General features: G+C 37.3%; 1 protein-coding gene across 1 annotated transcript in view; it reads right to left on the reverse strand.

The window, feature by feature from the left end:
- Positions 1-12464, reverse strand: part of EMCN (endomucin) — a 102571-nt gene extending 90107 nt beyond the window's left edge. Inside the window, exon 1 of the mRNA XM_081224673.1 lies at positions 12260-12464. Coding sequence (XP_081080799.1) covers positions 12260-12329 — 70 coding nt within the window. The 5' untranslated portion in view covers positions 12330-12464. The remainder of the gene's footprint in view (positions 1-12259) is intronic.
- Positions 12465-24187: the final 11723 nt, after the last annotated feature.

Genomic DNA, 24187 nt, shown 5'->3' on the forward strand with positions numbered 1-24187 from the left:
AATTTTCTTGAGCAGCCTATACAGCAGAGGCTCATGGTCTTTTGGTATTAATGAAAACAGAAGGGAGATTAATAGCAGAATGGAAAGCAATCAGTAAGATCTTACAATGAGTAGGGAGTAAAGACTATCTCCTTATAAAGAGATGGTCAAAAAAAGCTGGAATTTAAGCGTATGTGACTAGGGAGATTTCAACGTTTCCACTAATATTTGTCTTGGCCAAATCAAGTTTACTATTATCCTAAACTAGTATAAGCAAAAAAAAAAAAAAAAGAAGAAGAAGAAATTAGGTTACACTGCATTAATACCAAAATTTTCCCTGAAGGCACTACACCCTAGCACTTTTCTGAAAGATAAACACCTCCAGACACCTTTGGTTATCTTGCAGGTATGGGACAGTGAAAAGAGCTCAGGTGACTAATCACAAACTTGAGTCTAGTCCAGGATTTCTCAGAGTGTATTTCAATGTATAAGTGTATAAAAATTATCTGCAGTAATTGCTGGAAAAATAGTTTTCTGAGTTTTACTGAAAGGGAGTGGCCTGGAGATCACTGGGAGTGAACACTGGGAAAAAATATTTTAATAGATATTTTAACATTGAGGGCTACTTCTTTGAGTCACAAAGTGCGAGTCCTTGGGCTTTTCTCCTCTGATAATGAGCACAAGTAACACCAGCTTGGCCAATCCCCTGGCTAATGTCAAGGATTAAATGAGATATTTGATCAGTGAAAGTGCTTTGAAAAATTCAACATTCAGCCAAAGCAATGGATGGAGGAATGAACTGGCAAGAGATTTAATGATAAGAAAGAACTCTACAAGGTATTAGATCTGTAAAAGTGGCTAGAGGGCCGTTGGGGAAAGCTCTTCCCAAACCATTAGAGCATTTAGAATGTCTCCCCATCTATTTGTAGTGAGGTGGATGGACCTAGAGTCTGTCATACAGAGTGAAGTAATTCAGAAAGAGAAAAACAAATACCATATGCTAACACATATATATGGAATGTAAAAAAAAAAATTGGCTCTGAAGAACCTAGGGGCAGGACAGGAATAAAGACCCAGAAGTAGAGAATGGACTTGAGGACACATGAGGGGGAAGGGTAAGCTGGGATGAAGTGAGAGAGTGGCATGGACATATATACACGACCAAATGTAAAATAGATAGCTAGTGGGAAGCAGCCGCATAGCACAGGGAGATCAGCTCTGTGACCACCTAGAGGAGTGGGATAGGGAGGGTGGGAGGGAGACGCAAGAGGGAAGGGATATGGGGATATATGTATATGTATAGCTCATTCACTTTGTTATACAGCAGAAAATAACACAGCATTGTAAAGCAATTATACTCCAATAAAGTTGTTGAAAAAAAAAAGAATTTCTCCCCATCTCTCTATCAGCCTTCCTCCACTTCTCATTCTTGACCTTTCTCCATCCCAGCCCCTTCAGAGAGCCTCTGTCTCTCTATCAGCCTCAATCACTTTCTCCATCTCTTTTAACCTCATTTTTCCTCTGTCTTTTTCTGATGTCAGAAAATTTCCTTCTCTCTCTCTCAGTCCTTTTTTCTACCCCTCCCTCAGCCAAGCCAAATACAAATAATGCCATGTAGAAAAATGGAAAAAATATCTTTCATTGGTATGTACTCTGAGAAATGTTGCTCACGGCAGAGAATTGGCTTTTTCACATGCAAAGAAGATCCGTTCTAACAGCCCTATCTGAAAATTCCCAAAGGAGGTAAACATTAGGGAACAGAATTGAACAACTTGCTCCAGAATGAACATATTTAGGAATAACAGAATGAAAATGAAGCAAGATAACTTGAGGCTAAATGTACAGAAATTGCTTGCTACAGTAAGATCATACAATTGTAGATCCAGAAGAAAACTTCAGTATCGATTAGTCAAACCACATCATTTTATAGATGGAGAAATGAAAGTCTTGAGAGGTTAGAAAAAAAAATTGCTTAGCTCAGTCACACAGCAAACTTGTGGCTGCTGGTGACGAAAGCCAAATGGTCTTGGCTCAGAGGACAGCGTGCCCCACACAGTTGCACAGCGTTGGTCTGTGACACCAGCCAGAGCTCAATGAGAAAAGAAGGGAAGAGAACATCATTATATTCCAAATATATGGAAGGAGATACAGTAGGTTTTCTTTTATGTAATACGCTCGTAAAATAGTATATGCGTTGTAGGACTTTTGTGTTTTTATTTGACAAAGGAAAAAGCTGTTAGTCCCATGTCAACTGCCCAGATGGCATTTTGATTATTTATTGATCAGTGACAATTTTAAAACTTGGGAATAATTGAATTATTGGATACCTTTACTTCTGAATAGGATTAGTTAGGATAAAGTTATTTATTCGACCTTCTGAACCAAGACTTCAGAAACAGAGAGGTGGCTTCTGTAATCAGTGTGTCTTGAATTTCCATAATTTTACATTTTGTTCTAGTGGGGGTAAGGATTATTCTGAGCTAAATGATTCAGGATTACCTGATGAATGGTGCCTAGAATAAAAGGATACCAATTTTTTCTTGTGAGCAAGACACAGGAATGATTCAGCACTTGCCTTCAGATAATCACGCCATTCTTGTGTGATTTGGACAGTTGATGTAAACGAAAGGCAGGCATTTTCTGCTATTCATACAAATATAAGACAGTAGGTCAACTTCATAAAGCAAATCAAATAAGTTCAGCCAATGAAGACAGTATCCTAAAATGACACTCACAGCTTCTCCACAACCCAGGCCAAGGATAAAAATAAATACTGTGGGCTTCCCTGGTGGCGCAGTGGTTGAGAGTCCACCTGCCGATGCAGGGGACACGGGTTCGTGCCCCGGTCCGGGAGGATCCCACATGCTGCAGAGCGGCTGGGCCCATGAGCCATGGCCGCTGAGCCTGCGCGTCCGGGGCCTGTGCTCCACAGCGGGAGAGGCTACAGCAGTGAGAGGCCCGCATACCGAAATAAATAAATAAATAAATAAATAAATAAATAAATAAATAAATAAATAAATATTGTCCTCAAGTCACTGAAAACAAAGCCAGGAATGACTTGGGTATTTTCAGCTCTGCTGACTTTTGAAGAAATACAGTTCTCCAAATTAAAGCAAGAGCCAGTTGGTCAGCATCACCTCTGTGTTCAGAGATAGGTCATGGGGAAAACAATGATCAATTAGACCTTGTCCTTGCTTCCAAGAGATTTATGTTTAGTTAGGTTGTAATGGACTCTAATAAGGGGTTTTTAAATGATTGACAACATTGTCATTTTCTTCTACTTTGCAAATCTAGAGAGTTTTAAACATTAATTGATATAAAACTTGCACCCAACAAATGAGGCCGTCAGAAAATGAAAAAGAAAAAAGAAAAAAAAAGTTTATAGATTCACATAATTTAATTATCTTAATCCCAAGAATGCAATTATCATTAATAAACCTTTAAATTAGTAAATTATGTGCATTTAAAACGGTGATTCTCACTTTTTAAAATTGGATTTTCAGGGGGAGAGATAACTGGGGGATGTCTCATTGTTGGACAGAGGAGTTGTCAGAATAGCCTTGAGCTGACAAATGCAGGAGTGGCCTCTCTTCCCTAGGGAAAGTGTGTGAGAGTTCAGCATTTATGTCCTCATACTTACTGAATGCCCTAGGAGGACGACTTCACAGTTCATACCACACACACACACACACACACACACACACACACAAATCGTTTCTTTTCCCACTTCAGTTAAAAGTAAGTTCGGGGGGGAAGGGGAAGCTGGGATGAAGTGAGAGAGTAGCACTGACATATGTACACTACCAAACGTAAAATAGATAGCTAGTGGGAAGCTGCTGTGTAACACAAGATCAACTTGATGCTTTGTGAAGACCTAGGGGGGTGGGATAGGGCGGGTGGGAGGGAGGCTCAAGAAGGTGGGGATATGGGGATATATATATACATATAGCTGATTCACTTTGTTGTACAGCACAAACTAACACAACATTGTAAAGCAGTTATACACCAATAAAGATGTGGGGAAAAAAAATAAGTTCAATGTGTGATACAAATGATTTTCTGTGTTTTGTGTGTGTGTTTTTTTTAACTTGGGCATAATTTCAACACATGGCAATTTGAGTGTGTAGCAGCCATAAAAAATATGTAAAGGTATATGGCTAAAAGAGCAATGATGGATTGGCAGTTAAAGGCCCAGACAGTAAAGAAAAATTCTCAAATTATGAAGTACATTCCTCTTCGTCTATTGATTCCGTGAGTTAAATGTTAGGTTGCATATTAATAACTAAATTTTAATAGTGATTTATGACTTACAGAGCATCTAAAATAGGTTTTCCAATTATCATTTAACACCAATATTGTGTCAACAATTATCATTTTTCTCATTTTTAGATAAAGAAACTGAGGGTAACAAGCACTTAGTGTCTTGGCTGGCTTCAGCATACTAAGAAGCTGGATCCAAAGTTGGTTGGTTCTCACATTAAGAACAAAGTTCCTTCCACTAACCTATCCCACCTCTAAGAGTAAGCAATGCTCAATACTTTAAGATAAGAAATAATATTTGAGGATGTTGACTCTTCTCAGATTAAAAAGTTAGAATTTTCATTAAACACAAGTACAATTTTGCTTATTAATTTGAGTGATTAGTTTATACAGTGAGTTAAATAACTTACAAATCTGAAAAGCATCTTAGATAATATACCAGTCTGTATATGTCAAATTGTGCCTGTATATATTATGATTAAGAACAAACTGGCAATCGTATTTCATTCCTACTTCAATTCGACTGTGAAAAATTAAGTGCTGCTTTTTCTCTTTGTGAGAATGAACATTGTAATTATTTAAATATTTGCTGATTCTAGATTGGAATCAACTTGGCAATAAAGTAGTTTGTCTAAGGAATGGGATGTAATAATCTGTAGGATTCTGAGTTCCCAAACTGAGCAAAACATAGAGTCATTATAGGCTGGACACTATTCTCAGTGTTTTTTGTGTATTACCTCACACGATCCTTCCAATATCCCTATGAGGTAAGACTGTACTCATCCCTATTTTATAGCTGAAAAAGCTGAAGGTTAAGTAACTTGCCCGAGTTCACACAGATAGTAAGTGGCAGAGCTGGAATTTGAACCCAGACAGTCTGGCTCCAGAAGAATTATAGACGTGACACTAAGTAATTATTTCACTAATAGTTATTTCCTCTTTGCTTCTTTCCTTCTCTTCTAAGTCCCATATTAGCTGCACTGACATTTGTATCAGAGCCAAGAACATTATTTTTTTCCAACCAACATAACAGTGAGTAGGTAGGGAAATGACTACAACTCCTTTAACCCATCCCCTAATAATTAATTGAATCCAGGATATTAAGTGGCTAATTAGCACTAAGTAGAAATTCATTCATAGCACTGTGGTCTTAGTTTGCAGTTTAGAGGTGCTGAAGGGGCTATGAGAGGCAGCAGTGCTTCCAAACGACTCAAGTGGAAAGTCTCTACCCTTATTCTTTTGATCAGAAAAACTCAACTTATTGCAGTTGTACTGCATTGGAGGATAGCAAGCAAGAAGGGAAGATTTTGAAGAATAATAGTCTCCGATTTGATTTTAAGCACTATCACTCTAGGATAACTTTACACTATCTCCAAGCCTCGGTGTCCTAATCAGTAAAAGGGGAATGATAAAGCTGGCCTTGAAATGTTGTGATGGAAGTAATGTGTGTAAAGTGCCAGGTACAACAAATGGTAGATGTTGTAACAATACATATCTTGGTTAACTTGGACCAGACCTGGTTGTGATCTCCATTTTTCTTTCCTTTTTTTTTTTTTTTTTTGGCCACACCTTGCAGCTTGCAGGATCTTAGTTCCCCAGCCGGGGATGGAACACACACTCCCTGCAGTGGCAGTGCAGAGTCTTAACCACTGGACCACCAGGGAAGTCTCCATTCTCTGTTTTTTGACACAACTAATTTAGGTTTAGGCCAGAATATGACTGATTAAACAGAATAAAAATCAGTTTACATTTCAGATGAGCAGCACACTAAGAATAAAATCAATGACGTTGACATTTTTGAGTACCAACCTCACAATATAGTTCCTTATTGACTCTATACAGACAAATGATTGCCTTAGGAAAGGACCTGCTTTGAATGTTGTTTAACTTATTCAACAAAAGCTTTTTCGAATTTTTTCTTGAAATGCAGAGGAAGAAAGTTAGTGAATATCAATTAGAATATCAGAGAAACTCCGGTGTAATGTATATATTATCATCCAAACCAAAATGTTCCCATCAGAAAATAATCAATCCTGAATTTCTCCAAAAAGCAGAGCCTGAGACAAGGGTTTGTATGCAAAACAAAGTTTGTAAAGGAAAGTGATCTCAAGAAAAGGAGTAGAGAACTAAAATAGTGAAAATGGAGGAGCAATAGAAGAGGAAAGCATTTATTCACTGGCCCCATTCTTCTTTTGGGCAAAGCCTGTCTCATAGGGTGCTAAGGCTCCTGCACTTCTAGCTCAGATACACAACAGTGCCAGGTGGGTTTCTGTAGGTGAAGCATGCCTTAGTATGAGAACAACAGGAGACAGGAAAGCAAGAGATACTCATTCACATGAGACAAGATACTGTCAAGCTACACCTGAGAGGTTGCCATAGCAATGGTTAGATTAAAGGCATCCGGAGAGGATGTAGGTGGCTGCTTCTATTTAGAGACTAGTTATGATTATCTCTACTGATATGTCATTCTACAAGACACAAAACCCCTATTCAAGTTTAGAAAACTATTTATTTTATGGTTGCCGAAATTGGGGAATCATATAGTGGCCCTTCTAGATGTGATTGACACCACTAATGTTTCCCATGCTACTGCTGATATTGTGTGCAACAGTAGAAAAAGAAAAAGGATCTTACTTGTTAACTAAAAGAGCTTCTTTTAACACTCAAGAGGCTTTATTATCCTAACCTGACAGAGCTATCATGACCCACAGGAATTCAGTAACAGGAATGGAGACATTTACTACACAGGAATTGAATGGAATGTCGTTTAGAGTAAATTCCTGCTTTGACATTCAAGGTTTAGAAAAACACATCTCAAATTGTTCTCAGAAGTGAAAAGGAAGTTGGAAAGTGATGACTAAGAAAAAAGAATATAAGGAGCTTGGACTAGATAATTATTCACAAGTTAAAATATTTACCTGAAGCTTGAAATATAACGTCATCAATGAAAAGGAAAGGATGGGCAATTATCCAGTAAATTAGAAGCTTTTTGAAACCTTCAGACGTTCATCTTTTTTTTTCTCAATATCTGAATAATTACAATCAGCAAGGAAAAATTGCCAATTTGCCAGTGACAACTCTTATGAATCTCTTAAAAATAAGAATTCTAGAATGATCACTTCTACTTTTAAAGATCATTGAAGAAAAAAAGAGTAGTAAACAAAGTATGCTAAATAAAAGGCTTGGAAACTTTTCCCATTGAATTTGTTTCCACACTGATTCACTCTTTCTATAATAGATCACCCACTTCAGGTAAGATCTATTGATAGTGACTAAGCTAAGAGGAAGTAACAAGTAAGATAATCTGCTCTGAAGCAACACATATGTTACCTAAAATAACACATGTATTAATGATGTATGATATTTATTTAATTTTCTTCCAACTTCTCTTATGTGGACTTTGCTTTTAAAAAAAAGCCATTTTAGGGCTTCCCTGGTGGCGCAGTGGTTGAGAGTCCGCCTGCCGATGCAGGGGACACGGGTTCGTGCCCCTATCCCGGAAGATCCCACATGCCGCGCAGCGGCTGGGCCCGCGAGCCATGGCCGCGGAGCCTGTGTGTCCGGAGCCTGTGCTCCGCAACGGGAGAGGCCACAGCAGTGAGAGGCCCGCGTACAGCAAAAAAAAAAAAAAAAAAAAAAAAAAAAAGCCATTTTGTATTTTTGGGAAGTTAGTTGGTAATAAGGTTTCTCTTTGAATATTTAGAACCATAGAAGATATTACATAAAGTATTTGATACCCAAAAAAGGAGAAGTAGAATCAATTGTATTTAGATATTCTTCCTCCCAGTGATTATAGTCAGAGTAGTTTATTCCTCCAGGTTTGCTGTAAATTACCGTCACCTGGTACTAGGTCGTCCACCTACCCCTAACATCATCTCCTCTGCCGGAGTTGGGGAATTGACTTACTTTGATAAGAAGCCCCTTTCCATATATTTGGCTCACGCTTTCATAGCCAGGAATCAAAATACTCCACTTGTTTTCATGTTATGTTCTGTGATTCATACCTGTCCACAACTCTTTCACAAGGATAAGGTAGTAAACAAAAGTGATTATCAGAGGAAGAAATTAAAAATGGATAGGCAACCATATCATTCATTTATGCATTCATTCAGCTTATGTGTTTAGAACCGTTACTATACAGACTATAATAAATATGGCCCTTACTTTCATGGTGCTTATAGTCTGGTACAGGAGATAAGATATGCACACAAATAACTAAGATAAAGTTGGAAAATAAGTGCCATAAGAGAGTTATAAATATGGGCATCCAGCAGAGAAATAAATTGCTTCACTATGTTATTAAGCTTCCAGTGAGCAGAACAGGACTAGAAACTCTTGGCAGACAAGTGTAAAGAACCCTCATCCCCCACCATCACCTCCAGGGGCATTCCACCTACCAACCAGACAATTTTAACCTACCATTGGACATCTCTATTTGAATACCTTATTAAGACTTCGAACTCACCATGTCCAAAATCAAGTTCATCATTTTCTCCCGAAACCATCTCCTCCTATCTTTCCATACGTCTGGTCCCAATCCATTTTCCTACTGCTATTATTCAAATAACACTCTACGTCTCAGTCACTATCTCTCTCATAGCCAGTCAATAATATGTCAAGTCACAAACTTTCTACTTCTTTAAAGCTCTTCCCTAGACCCTTCTTTTCATTTTATTGACAGACTTTCAGACTTGCAATAACATTTGAACCATTTTCTTTAGCTTTTCTCTCTCCTGACTGCAATAGTCTAATGTATACCCTGTTGACAGATTAATCTTCTCAGTTTATGGTCCCAATCATATAATTCCCATGCTCAAACACATTTAGAGAATCCAGTATAATTAACTATCTGAGTCAATATTTCTCATCCTGGTATCCAACATATCCTGAGGCTATGTTTCCAACACTTAACCTCTGTCCAATCTGTGACCTCCTTACATTTCTAGACTGGAACATACTGATGTTTTAAAGTTCCTATTCAAGAAATTCCATCCATCCAACCTGTTTTTCAAGTTTCAAAGTTTATCATAATTTCCACTTTTATATGAAGGCTTTTCTGATGTTCCTACACCCAAAACTAAGCTAGCTGTGAATTCTCCACAGCATTCTTTGTTTACCACTTAAGACTTATGATAGAATCAAACTTATATTTATTTGGCGCTCCTCTCTCCCCACCACTTCTAGGACAAGGGCTGAGTCACAGTGATCACTATAAACCTACAGCGTCTAACATAGTGTTTATCTTAGAGGGTGTTCAATCCATTTGTTTTTCCATGACATTGAATGTTCAATCCCTAACAAGTGAATTTCAACAAGCAATTAAATTCTTCTTCAGACACCAATAAAGCGAGTGTGTTCCTGCTTGCAGATGGCTAAAACATTTTAATCTTTCCTAAATTAATGTAAAGTTCAAAAAGCAAATGACACTTGAAAAGTAAATTGCTTCCAGGGCCTCCTTTTTCTTGGAATCCTTCTTCATTTAACTTTTCTCAGTCCTGACAGTCTAAAGCTCATCAGTCTAGACTTAAAAGCCAAAGGAGCTTAAAAGCCATGCAGGGGTCTGTTCAGTTTTAAATACAATTTAGAAAACCTTGGGAAAGAATGACAGTTCCTTTTCAAGAACCTCCCATACATATTTCAATAGAACAGCTTTCCAAATTGGAAATTATAAAATATTGTACCGCTCACCAAGTAATAAAGTCACTCACTGCCATGCAGAAAGATTTCCTTGGTTTTCACGAAGAGCACAAAAAACTATATTGTATTTATTTAAATCTGAAACTGACAAAAAAGTCAGAAAAGTAGTCAATTTCTCTAAAAGATCATTATTTAGAAATAAATTACTATGCAAAAAATCATGGATCTTCTTGACAACTTGTGAATTTAAGGCAGATGAAATGCCTCCTTCTGTACTCCTATAATCAACTCTGCTGATGAAATATGTTAAGCATTCTAAGCTTGGGGAACATATAAAGCTTTGAAATCAATGTGTTTCCGGTACAGGGGGTTAGGAAAAGAACTTAATAAATCAGCTTAGGAAATGCTTCATTTCCTGAACTGTATCTGGGAAGGAAAACATAAAACAGTCAGAACCAGGTGCAAAAAAAATCATACACGTGGATGGGAAAATCTCTTCCAGTTCCTTGTAGGCCTCACTCCGATGGTCAATTTATGCTCCTGGGCCAGCACTTCTTTTTCTAGGATAAATGGGGTAGATTTTACAGACACTTGCCTTAAATTAACAAAGGTTCCCTGGCAGAGGTTGAAGGAGATAGTCATTATGTAACCGTTGTCTCTGCTCAAATAAGAAATTATCTTACTTTTGACATATATACACTAATATGTATAAAATGGGTAACTAGTAAGAACATGCTGTATAAATAAATAAATTAAATTAAATTAAAAATATTATCTTACTTTGGTTAATAGTTCATTAGAAAGAAGACACTATTAGTAGAGAGGTTGGGCTCATTATCAATGAGCTAAAGGACGCTGGTTTTTTCCTAAAATGATCATAATAGAAAAATCTGCCAGGTCATCTCTGGGTTATCCTTCAGCTTTCCAGCTTCCTTACGGTCAGGTTTTGTAGGCTGCTTCTATTGATTCTATTCCACTTTGCTTTCTGAAGTGCATGTAATCCATTCCTATCTATCTCTCCCATGCAAACTGAAGAGTTACTTATAAGCTAGTGCATTGATTTCTGTGTCATCTCATAAATATTCTTTATTTTTAAAAAATCAGAACTTTGTAACTCATCTAAGTTAAATTTTCTGGTCTTATACCCACTGCAGCTTAACCCTGGAAACTCCCAGATGGATTGTAATCAATCGTATGTGATTTTGCAGTGTTCGGGTACCTGTACTAAATTTATATACATATTTTGAGAAATTAATGATAAATATTGTTCAAGAAGGAGTGTGCTTATTTTTTCCTACCTAATCACTGCAAATGGAATTTTGTAAGCAGTGAAGTTTGAAAAGAGCACATGCACAATCAAATTAGAATTGAGTTTTTTCCAGGGCTCCTCAGAGCCAGAATCAATGTGTCCCAACCGTGTTCTTTTATGATAGTTTGTACTTTAGTTTTCACACCTATTAAATCTGTCTTATGTTAGATTTACATGCTTATTTCTCCCAATAGTGCATTTGCCACTGTGGGCAAGGACAATGTCTTACTCATTTTTGTATTCCTTGCACTGCTGAATACATGGTGAGAGCCTAATAAATATTGATTAAATCTAATTGCTTACAGTAAATCCCTCCAGAAGGGTTAAAAGTCAAATGTAATAATTTCTTGCAACTGGTCATTAATATAGTCAGGGCTTATGTAGGTGCATATATATCCTTTATCTAAGTTTCAGAACCTGCAGTCAGTGGGTAGGGTTTTTATGTCTATAAATTCACTGAAATGTTATGCAAAATATTGTACGTATATGTGTAGATCTGTGTTAATTTCTAGAGCAAGCATCCATAAACTTTAATCAAGTGTCTCTCCTCCATTCTCACCCTCACCCCTTGAGATATTAAGATTCACTTCCCCAGGCAGTTTCATCCAACCTCTCAATTTATCAGAGTCAAAAGATAGTTGGGACAAATATAGGCCAGCATCTGCAGAGCAATGTTTCTGATTACAGCCTTTCACCGGTACATGACAATCTTGTTATTTCTAAACTTACGTCTGAAAAGAGCACATTTTTGAGAAGTAGTCCATTTTTAGCCAGCATTTGATCCCCAGATTGTTACTCTCTGAAAAGGCTATTGTATATTCGCGGTACCTTTACGATGCCATGGAACACACTTCAAGGCCGCTGCAGCGGCAAACACTTTCCTTCCGTGAAAACAAACATCCTCTCTGTGGAGCCTTCTCCACGCAACCCCGATCCACGCACACACACTCAACTCAGCAAATGCACTGCTGCGTCTACTTCTCAGGGGAGGCCCCCTGAAGGTAAACTGAGGCTCAGAGCCGCCCACTAGTGATTTCTGATCCACACCGTCAGAACAATAAGAGAAAAGGGTACCTGCGTCGTCCACACCGCTACAGAGACTGGACAGAAGAAGACAAAGTATGGTCCCTTGAAGCAGTTTCATGGTGCCTGTGGATCGTCACAGTGGCTGTTCTCTCCAGAGTCAGGCAGGGACAACTCCCTCCCAGCCTGGCAGGGCCTTCTTAGCAAATGGAAAAGGTGTGCTGGATTTGAACAGCCACTGCCCATGCCTACTTATTTCGGGGGCTCTGATAAAGAACAGGAGGAAATGCACACACTCCCTTTGGGAGTTCAGCAGAGAGGAGATTTATTGTTTCAGTCCCTTACAGGAACTTTTTTTCTCTTCCTTTGGCAGCCACTTGTGTTTTTGTTACTACATTATTTTGTTCTTCTTCAACAAAAAGGTCAGGACAGGGTTTGAACAGAAAGAGATCTTTCTTGAGAATGGATCTTACAGTCTTTCTAACTTTTGTTTTGAAAGTATGTTTTGGAGTGTTTATAAAGGGGCCTCATTCAACAACGACTTGGTTTGGATAAAGAGGCTTTAATTGCCTGAGGGTTAAATTTTAGAGCAGAATCCACAAAGAATCAACTTTTCTTCTCTCTTTCCAACTTGAAAGCCAGATTAGTAAAGACCACCTTCTGGAGATAAGTGCAAAACTTTATTAAGTAGATCATGCTCTGACTTGAGTAAGTGAAAAGACTTCTTATCTGATGGCCAGGGAGGTTTTTCAGGATATTTCTAATAGAATTAAGTAAAGACATGTGAATGCTCACTGCTCATTCCTGGTCTTATTGTTGGAATTCGATGAAGGAAAAGGAAAAAGTACTTATAAGACCCTGTGGATACTCTTCTCTAGGAAATGTGATTGGAATGGCACTGGGATGGAATTCCCTTGTAACAAATCAATGAAGTAGGGAGAGATGGAGTCTTTGGACCAGAATGCCAATCAGGCAAGATACACTGTGTATTAGGGATCTCTTTAATGTTAATAGCAATTGATTAAAACATGGTGCTAATGCAGCCTCAGCCCTGACTGAAATCCCTGTGTGTGTGTGGCAAATAATTCTACACTTCTCCCCAGCCACAGGCCACACGTCTAAACTCAGCCAATCGTGCTTTATATACCTTTAGGCATGAAACCCCTGGACAAAAGAGTGTCAGTGGGTCAATATTAATTCATCTGTTCCGCCAAGAAAGCTATTCCAAAGGTACACCTTTACTTGTTTATAAGGAGGACATACATTTCACTGCTGCACGGTGCAGGGAAGGACTTATTCCAAGAGTGGATAGAGCAAGTTGATTGATCAAAACACCCCAAAAACTAGGTTGTTTTATCCTAAGTTATACCAAGTCTCAGAAGAGCCTTTAAGTGTCTGTTTTGTGTATAAAACCTAATTTTATCCTCTCTTCTAAGTAATTTTCTAAAACAGACTGCCTTTGGAGCTGTTACTTTATTTGTCATATCCTGGAGAGTATAAAGATAGCAATGTATGTGAATAGATGTCACATGCACTTTCCAGAAATAAATTGGGGTGTGGCCATGAACTCACAGTGGAGCACTCACATTACCTCACTTCCTGCTCCTTGCTCTGCTTTAACTAGGGAGTTTTCAGCACACATGGTCAGTCCTGATGTTGGTCACAATCATTGTTGCAGGAATTCAATAGCATTTTGATTTCTTTGATTCTGATGCCTGACTGCTAGGCATTTCTGTGAAAAACATTAGATGCCTATTCCAAGAATGCTTGATAATAGAATGTCTATTTAAAAGATAAGACCTGTAGATGAAAAAAATAAAAACAAAATCTGAGAAATGCATTTTTAAATGGTTAGGCAAAAAAAAAAAAGGAAAAATAGGAGTAATATAGTAGGTCAGCTTTATCTTAATAGATCAGGGGTATTTTTAAGGTAAAAGAATTCATTGAAACAGTGGCGACCGCAAGAAGAGACAGATCGATGGTATAAAATAGAAAGTACAGACACAGAAATATATATAGCTATCTACATATATACATAGGTATATTTGCCCATATATGTGTGTGGAGAGATTAGATATAGATGAATTTAATATACAGTAAATGTGATGAGTAGAATGTATTATTTAACAGGTGATTTTTGACAGGTTTTTAACCATCTTAAAAAAATTAAAGTTAGGTATCTACTTCCAATACCAAAATAAATTTCTTATATGTTAAAGATTTAAACGTAAAAAACAAAATTATAACATTCTAAAAGAGAACATGGGTGACTATTTGCATACAACTGGGGTAGAGAGGACATTTTATGCATAACTCCAAAAGCAGAATACATAAAAGAAAGACTTGATTTTTTTTCTTACATAGGAATTAAAAGATTTTTGGCTCAACACACAAGATGAAAAGGAAAATGTGAAAGTTCATGAAAAAGTAATACATAATACAGATTTGATATCCTTCATATGAAAAGACCTTTTGCTAATCAATAATAAAACAATGACTTTGCACCTGAAAATAACAACATCATAGAAGAAACAGAAGGCCAACAAAATGGAAAAGTATATTTATCTCAGTAGAAATTAAACACATGGATATTCAAGAACTGAGATAACAGAATATTTTTTTTTGCCTTTCCAATATAATCAGGAAAATATATTTTCTGACAATACCCAGTTTTAATTAATGTTCAAGGAAAGTTACTGTCTTATTCTTGAGTATGACCTTTCAGGGGGGTGTGACCTGACAATATACATCAAAGTTATTGATACATCAAAACAATATACATCTATGTTAAAGAACCATACTCTTTGAACTTGCAGTGATATGTTTAGGAACTTATGCTAAAAAGGAAGATGCTCATTAAAGTTTATGTAATTACAAACACTTGTCAAGGACATTAATTATTGGGGAATAAGATGGAATATTCTGCCACAAAATAGTATTAAAAAACTTTTATGAATGTGGAAACACCTTCATGATATTTTGTTGCATGTATCTATGCATTTATATGTACATATGCCTATATACATATCTGTGAATATATACATATATTTAAAATAGAAAATGTTAACAGTGCTTATCTCCTGGTAGTGAATTGTGGATGGTTTTTATCTTGTATTTTTTTATTTTTCTTAAAAAGATTTTCAGAGTAAAACATATTATCTCTATCATAAAACAAAACAAAATAAAACTTTTGTTTGATCTGATACTTTTTGTTTAATTTAATATTTTGAGGGAATATTTATACAAACATTTTGTATTCTAACCTACTTGAATGTTTTAATTATGTGGAAGTGTGCAATTTAAGAGCACTTTATTAAAAGAAAACCTGTGAAGAGAACTAAACCACCCTAATCTGAGAAATGAAAAGATGTTTTTGCTTTTGTTTCTTTCACAATTCGTCCTCTATATTCTTTTTTTTTTTTTTTTTTTTTTTTTTTGCGGTACGCAGGCCTCTCACTGTTGTGGCTTCTTCTCCCGTTGCGGAGCACAGGCTCTGGACTGTCCTCTGTATTCTTATTGAATCTGAGAGATAAGCTGTTGTGAGGTCACGCAAGAGCAATCTCAGAATTCTTTCGCAGCACATCTTAAGGTTTGCAGTTGACATCTTTGACACTGAAGAAATTGTATAGCGAAGACTCCAACACTGATGGGCATACTTTAACTTGTGTGGTGCTGAGAAGATTATTCAGCTGGCACCATTATTGAGCCCCAAATTAAACTTCCTTTCCAATCTTGCCTTCTTCCTCTTTCCTAGTGTGTCACTGAATAAAATCACCTAAAATGGTAAGAAGGCCAAAAGGTGCATGAACTAGCAAAGAGCGTGAGCTCTGTGTTCAATCCTGGCTCCTTCTTTTGGTCCTTCATGGCTCAACTGAATTACTTCGCCTCTTTATGCCTTGGTCTCCCCATGAAAAAAAGGGGATAATCACCATGGAAACTTCAAATGTGTTTAGAGAGTTAAGTGAGATTCCAGAAAGTCTTCTAAAATTGTATATTAAAACAGACAAACCTTAACCTTGTAGTTTAGGCTAAAATAGATTGTCTTCGTTCCATGGTATGCTTTCAGGTTGTTCAGATTTTAAATAAACCATATTATTCCAAAGTGATTGACCAGTTTCCTAAGAAGTATTCCGATGATGAGAGTTCCAAAATATTGTTGACAGCAGATTAAACAGACTCCCAAATCTTATTTTTAGGAATTTATTCCATGCTCCACTTTTAAATTTCTTTAAATATCAGGTCCTTTCTTCAGTGGAGATAGAACCTAACAGATTACTTTTGTTACTTGTCTATCTGAAATGGGAATTGGGGAGTCTCCTGAAGGTATTGGGAACAGAGCTGAAGACAAACAGGCTCATGGTACTAGAGATATTAAGTCCCCCTCCTGCAAAGCCAAAATGGATATGAGGATCAGTAGTGGGTGGGCCCAGTCATTTGGCCAAACTTATGCCAGTAAAATATCTTCCTCACTTACTGTATTTCTAATAATCAACTCCCAATGGCCAAGGGCCAGTGCTATTTCATTATTGCTAAAATTAAAAGAAGACATGGTAAGCTGATTTATTTATTTAATTTTTTTTTTTGTGGTACGCGGACTTCTCACTGTTGTGGTCTCTTCCATTGCGGAGCACAGACTCCGGATGCGCAGGCTCAGCGGCCATGGCTCACGGGCCCAGCCGCTCCGCGGCATGTGGGATCTTCCCGGACCGGGGCTCGAACCCGCGTCCCCTGCATCGGCAGGCAGACTCTCAACCACTGCACCACCAGGAAAGCCCAGTAAGCTGATTTGTGAAGTTTCCGAAGAGCTTGTCTTTTACATTCTGCAATGGTCCATTATAATTTTACACCTCAACATATGAAGACAATTCTCTCACCTCACACTAACTCCCTAACCTTATAGGGTTCAATCTCTAAGTCTCGATATATAAGGGCATAAATATGGGAAAATTGTAAAAGCACAGTAGCTCATGGATAAGATATACAAAAAAGTTACTTGAGTACAAAATTCTTAGTAACATTATCATTTTCAGGCATCCCCTTGACAAATGGTGAATGTGCTTGCATGTCAAAAGTAGAAATGACTGGGGCTCATTACTCTGTAAGGCAGTTCTCCTGTTGGACTATGCTTCTTGTTAAAAAGTTCAATCACCATTTCTCATCCTTATCTGCCTTAAGAAGCTTTGGAAATCATTGTCATAAATTGGTTTTTTGTGTACAAAACTGAGCTTAAGGGTTTTTTCCATTAATCATATTAATAAGGAAATGAGATTTTTACAAGCACTTTTGGGGAATAAGATAGAATATAATTCATTTAATTATATCTAATGAAGCACAGGTATGATTACTTCTTTGGAGTTCTGTAATATGTAAATGAACTCAGAAATATTGATAAATAGGCAAATATTAAGTACTTCATTATTTGCTCAACTTTCCATTTAGCTCAGCTGTTACCACATACCCCAAGTCCAAGATTTCTGCTCCGATGTCTTATTTTTGGTGTGCTAGAAATAGTATCTTAGGGAAATATTCTTTTCTTATGTCAAATGACACCTAATAAAAGTTGAGTGAGTAGTATATGCCAGGGATTTTTTACAGATATGTCCATATAAAAGTGTGGCATAATTAAATGGCATCTAAGTGCTTTCACTTTATATATACTCCATCCAGCTGAACTAATTTACCTATTCAGATTTTACTCCTTTTTTTCTACCCATTTTAGTTCTTATTCTGTTCCCCAAATCCCTTTTCGCATCGTTCATCTCTGTGACCATTTCGTAATACTCAAAGGAATCTTTCACAGGACTAGATCTGAAACAATTTAAAAGCATGATGAGGTGATTTATTTACTTCTCCCTTCCAGACTTCCAGACAAATGGAAGTTGAAGTTAATTTTCTAGAAACTGGGTTGTTTTTTTCTCTTTTTTTCCAAATAAAGAAAGCCAACTGCAGGCACAGCTTTCTGGTATTCATAGAAACATATAAACTTAAAGTTAGAAATGGAGTGTCTGTACTGGTTCGTTCCTCTTAATAAACCCCTCTTTACCCATAATTCGGGGAAAGAGTTACCTTACTAATGGCTCCTGGGCTATTCCCCCGGGGATTCAAGAAACTGCCTTTTGCTCCCTTTGTCTATTTTGTTCCCAATCTTCTTTGGTCATTCCCTCCCAGGATCCAGCCGATGCTCTTCATAATGGCCTCTACCTACTGGTGTTTCAGTTTGGTGTCCCCTTGGGCGCTGTATCCCAGATCAACATTTTTTACTAACCTGTGGAGAGATTTCCCAGATGATGATGTTCCATACATCCCACCCTGACTCTTGTCAAAACTGGCTGACGGGCTTCGCTGGTGGCGCAGTGGTTGAGAGTCTGCCTGCCGATGCAGGGGACACGGGTTCGTGCCCCGGTTCGGGAAGATCCCACATGCCGCGGAGCGGCTGGGCACGTGAGCCGTGGCTGCTGGGCCTGCGCATCCGGAGCCTGTACTCCCCAACGGGAGAGGCCACAACAGTGAGAGGCCCACATATCACACACACACACACAAAAATAATAATAATAATTAAAAACTGGCTGAAATTTGCAGTCAAGATTTTACTGCTTAATGAAAGCCCGGATCCCTGTATTAGGTAGGTTTATGTGACAAGTTCTGGCCAGAGGCTTTAAGGGGAAGTAACATGTGTCACTTCTAGGACAATGCATAGAAGAGCAGGTATGAGTCCTCTATGCTTTTATTTCCCTTCATGACAACCTTGTATCCCTGATGGAGGAGTTTGGGTCTGTGGGTGACAGTGTGGGCAGAGCCTTCCATCTCCAACACCATAGACCTGTTCTGAATTTGCATGAGCAGCACATAAACATTTATTGTATTAAGGCACTGAGATTTCAAGTTTATTTTGTTACTGAAGCTTATTCTGAACAATAGAGGATTCTATTTATTACCTTCTCTTGAAAAATCTTGATTTGATAGAATTAAGACCAAATTGGTCACACTTTTCAGACATCATTCACCTCCCACACTAGATAGTAAACTTCTCAATGGCACATCATTTGTCTTGGTCATCTATCCCATAGTTTAACACAGTGCCTGATGTAAAATGATTACATTTTTATATCAACTAGATTGATTTCTCAGCTCTGATACTAACCTTTTAGGAAGGCCTTGTACTGAGTCCTATTTTCTCCTCCATATTTATCTGCTCCATTTTTCCTTCAGCAGTAAAATGCAGTGGAATCTTTTCTTGATCCAATTGAAGGCTCATTGACTGGCCCAAGAGGTGGGTGGGCAAGGAAGAGGTCCAGATAGTTCTTAGAGATTATGTAGGTTTCCTTGTTTTACTGAAAGGAGTTAGTATATCATTAGAACATGGGCTTTGGGGGACAGACAGTCTTAACTCTGTTATTTTCTCATGTGGCTAAGGGCAAGTTAATTAAGCCCTCTAATCCTCATTTTCTCACCCTTAAAATGTAGAAAAAATAATCTTTTCATGGGGTTATCAAAATAATACATGAGATTTACATACATAAATTATCCAAAGCAGTTGATACTCCTCACATCCAGTCCTGTTACATGACACTAGGATAGAAATAACTTTTTCTTTAAGTCTTAGTTACTCATATGATAATGACAGTTCTTAGTTCTGAAATTGTCCAGGTGATTTTAAAAATTAAAGACAATTTGAATGAAAGTATTTTAAAACTTATTCATTTCTATATGAAAGTAAGATACAATTTTTTAAAGTTTTCTGAAAATTAAGAATATGTTTCATCATGTAATACAAATAATTTTAGGAAGAGGGTGTTAATAATTAAGAATCTGGCCATTATTAAATGCCATGCCTTGCCAGAATGCAAACAATTTTAGTAAAATGCAAATGGTTTTTGAACCAAGCTTCTCAGAATAAATCACTTCCATTTCATCACCAAATAAAATTGTTTATAAATGTTTTCAACTTCATTAAGCTAACACTAGCTTAGTATTTTACCATCCTGTATAACTAAAGATAAAATTACCTTGGATGAACAACAAAGCTGGGCATAATTCGACCCATTCTTCTAAATCCAGACTTTGGTCAGAGGAAATGACATAGTAATGACTTTCACAAGCAGGCGAGTGCTGCTTCTGAGCACACTTCCAACCATAGAATCCGAATTTCCTGCCTTAGGAGTTTTTAGATTCTTATATCCTGGTTTGGCCTGACAGTATACCACTGGCAGTTTTTTCCACGTTTATCCATAACTCTTAATATTGGAATCACCCTATGGAATTTTTCAAAAACATACATGTTTAAGCCTCAACCATAAAGTTTCTCTTTAGGAAGTCCAGGGTGGGGACCAGGCATACATACGAGAAAAATATATATATATGTATACTGTTGATTTTGATGGACACCCTCAGTTAATAATTACTGATTTAGATCATTATTAAAAAAACACTCTTTAAAAAAATGTGTGCTTGCTATTATTTAAAAGGAAGCAGCTGTGCTTCCTAGTCCTCACTCTCAGCATCCATTCCAAAAGTCTTCGCTTTAAGAATCTATAACTGGGCTTCCCTGGTGGTGCAGTGGTTGAGAGTCTGCCTGCCGAGGCAGGGGATGCAGGTTCGTGCCCCGGTCCGGGAAGATCCCACATGCCATGGAGCGGCTGGGCCCGTGAGCCATGGCCGCTGAGCCTACGCGTCCGGAGCCTGTGCTCCGCAACGGGAGAGGCCACAGCAGTGAGAGGCCCGTGTACCGCAAAAAAAAAAAAAAAAAAAAAGCAGCAACAATATCTCAGAAACTCACTTTTACAGAATTTTTATTGCTTTAAATTAAAATATAAATTCCATTAATTCCATTTATATTGTCAACCTCACAGCTAATTAAGCCTGTCATGATCTTTTCAAGTGACCATGAGTCCAGTCTGTGTAAAGACATTTAGTTTTTATGATTCTGAGCTCTTAAATCCCAAACATTCCAAACTGCCTTGAATAATTGTTCATGAACCCCTTTTAAATTTCATTATATTTGCATCCTGATTCATAGAACAAGAATAAAATACTACCAACTCATGAAGTAATGGTTATATTCAAAGTGGTTTTAGATTTTTTCCTTTCTATTTGGCTGAGGTGTTTTTGTGAACACTCAAATTTGAGACGTGGTGACCAAGGTGTGATTCTATTAGAATGGCGTTCTGTCTAATCACTTTATAATACCATGTTTTGTTTTGTGCTGCCCAAATAATCTTCTAATAACACCTTTGCAACCCAAGTAGAATTCTCTTGGGAAAAAAACAAAACAAAACAAAACAACCGAAAAACATATTGACCCATAGGGCAAATGTATCAGCTCCTTAGCAGTAATTATGTTCTATTAAATTACTAAATTAGCATTTGTGTTTTTCTCCAACCAGCTTCTTTGAGTGTAACTAGCTTGGTTTAATTCTCCAGATTCAACAAATTTGAGTTTCTGGGTCTACAAAACTGAACGCTAGATACTGATCCATTGTGGCCCGACCACATATTCCCTCTATGAGAGTCCTGCCTGGGCATCACTGGAAAAGCAGTGCCTATTCCTTTGGTTGATTTTCTTCATGATGAAAATAATGAAAAATGGAAGCTCCTGCTATACTAAACATATTTTTCCCCTTTCATGTTCCAGCAGACAAAGATGTAGAAGACAAAATATGAGGCTCAGGACCTCATGGCCCTTTAAGAGGCCATGTAGAACCTCTACTCTGCAGGAGGCCAGACTTCCTCTCCACCTACTGTCCTTTCCACAGTCTTCATTCTGCATGAAACACCATACACTGATGAATGAAACTTCCACCAGAGACAGATCTGAGGGCAAAAGCAGATTTATCACAAAGCTAATGAAATTTATTGCTTCAGAGACTTTCACTTGCATATACTAATATCAAGGTTATCTAGGTGGGACTTAGCAAAGTTTTCATGTAGTTATATGTTTTTGCTCTAAACTTTATAAAAGGAAGATGCTTTAGCTGAAATCAGTTAGGATTATTGCCTCTCTCTCCCTTGTCTCCCTTCCTCTTCTGCTGGGTAGCATTGGAATGGATATGATGAGGATATGGCTTAGGGGAAATTGAGTTGGGAATTTAGTTAGGATTTGGTGACATGTATTTTTTGTGGTTTACAGTCACTTCTATGTATTATTAAGTTGCTAGTTGCTTCAACGTACTACTGCCTTTCAGGAATGTCTTCACTGGTTACTGCACTGATAGGCATTGTGTTGTACATGGATAGGCATGTGTCTGATTATGATATGAATTCATTTGATAGTTCTTGGAACTGGAATTTTGTGGACTGCGGAAGCAAAATAATATTTGAAATGTATGGAGTCAAATGGTAGTTTGTGAATAATTCTAATCATGAAATGCATCAAATTACATGCTGAACATGTGGTTCCTTTTGTTCCCTTCTGTCAGGAAAACAATAAATGCCACATATTCACATAAAAATGCAGTGTAATTTTTTTCTTTTTTGATAAGAATCATGAGAAATAGAATTTATCACGTTGCCAGTATTTCTTAGATTAGTAGCAGAAGTAGCAAGTATATATGTGTGCAGTCACAGGTTTAGACATCTCAACTATAAGTAACCTAGAACAAATTTTGTTCAACCCAGCTAGAGAAAGAATGATTATCTTTCTCTTCTCCCTGTAGAAAATGATTTTACAAAATTTTTGTCATATAAGGAAGTGATCAAATATTACAAAGCCAAAATATGTAGAAAATAAGTATTACAGAACTGTGTTTTTTGTGACTTTTGTGATTTTGTTGGCTTTTAAAATACGTCATCAGTTGTGCTTTTTTCCTCTCATTCTAAATGAATAATTGCCTTCATACCTTATATCTTTTCCTTAAAAATAACTATCACTTTTTATAAGCTTCAGTCCCCACAAAATCTTTTTCTTGTCCTTCCTGAGGGAGCTAAATGGAGGACGTTAAAGTGTCTGAAATATTCAACTAAAAAATAATGTGGTTCTGGAAAAATGTCTCTAAACCTGTACAGGGTAGCATGAAACTCTACCAGTTCTCTGTTTTTCATTTTCATTCTCTTTCTCTCTCTTTCTCTCTTTCTCTCTAACACACACATACACACACACACACACACACACACAGAGGCTGTCGTGGCTTTTCATACTTTAGAGAACAGAACAGACATTCTCTACATTCAACATTGTAATTTGCATAGATAATCACTAAGCCTCAGTGAGAGAATTCTACAGTAACTTTGTTTTCTTGTTTCCCCAAAAGACCAAATAATACTTCCCCTCTATTGACTCCAAATCTACTTGGAAAGATCACTCTTCTCAAGCCTTTATGTCTCTAAACAATGTTTACCTGCTCTGGGTTCCTGAGAGCAAATCTTTAAACTCCTCTTATATTTCTGAGCAGTTGTCCTTGATTACTTATGCTGCAAATGCTAACTAAGAACACAACTCAAAATCACGTGGAAGAAAGGCTCTGTTCTCTCTGGGAAAACCGAAGGAAGATACTCCTTGATCAGATGAATAGATCATATAACTAAATCTACAAAACTAATGACTGGATTTTTTTTTTTGTACAAAGTCTTTGAAGTAAAGGAAAAACATTTAGCTGGATGAGTTTATGCTAATAAACTTGAGAGGTCCTCATTTGGTATAACACTCATACTAAAGTCTCAGAAGCTAACTAGGTCAGTGTCAGGCTCTGAACCAGCCTCCCTGTTCTTGGTCCAGTGCTTTTCTGGTTACACTCCTATTCTCTGTCCAGAACACCAGCAAGAGACGGTAGGTCTAAAATAGCAATGGATTAAGGTTCAGCATCACAAAATAAACCCAGGGCTTAAGAACTAGTTAGAGTTCAAGACTTGTGGACAATTTTGGAATTCTCAGAATAACTGGAATCAAGCAAATAAGATGCAACAGTTTATAAAGATTAAATCATCATTTGTTCAGCAAATATCTATTGAGTACCTATTATGAGCTCATCACTGGTGTAGGGAACA

Source organism: Mesoplodon bidens (assembly GCF_964165515.1).
Source record: "Mesoplodon bidens genome assembly, chromosome: 1".
NCBI lineage: Eukaryota > Metazoa > Chordata > Mammalia > Artiodactyla > Ziphiidae > Mesoplodon > Mesoplodon bidens.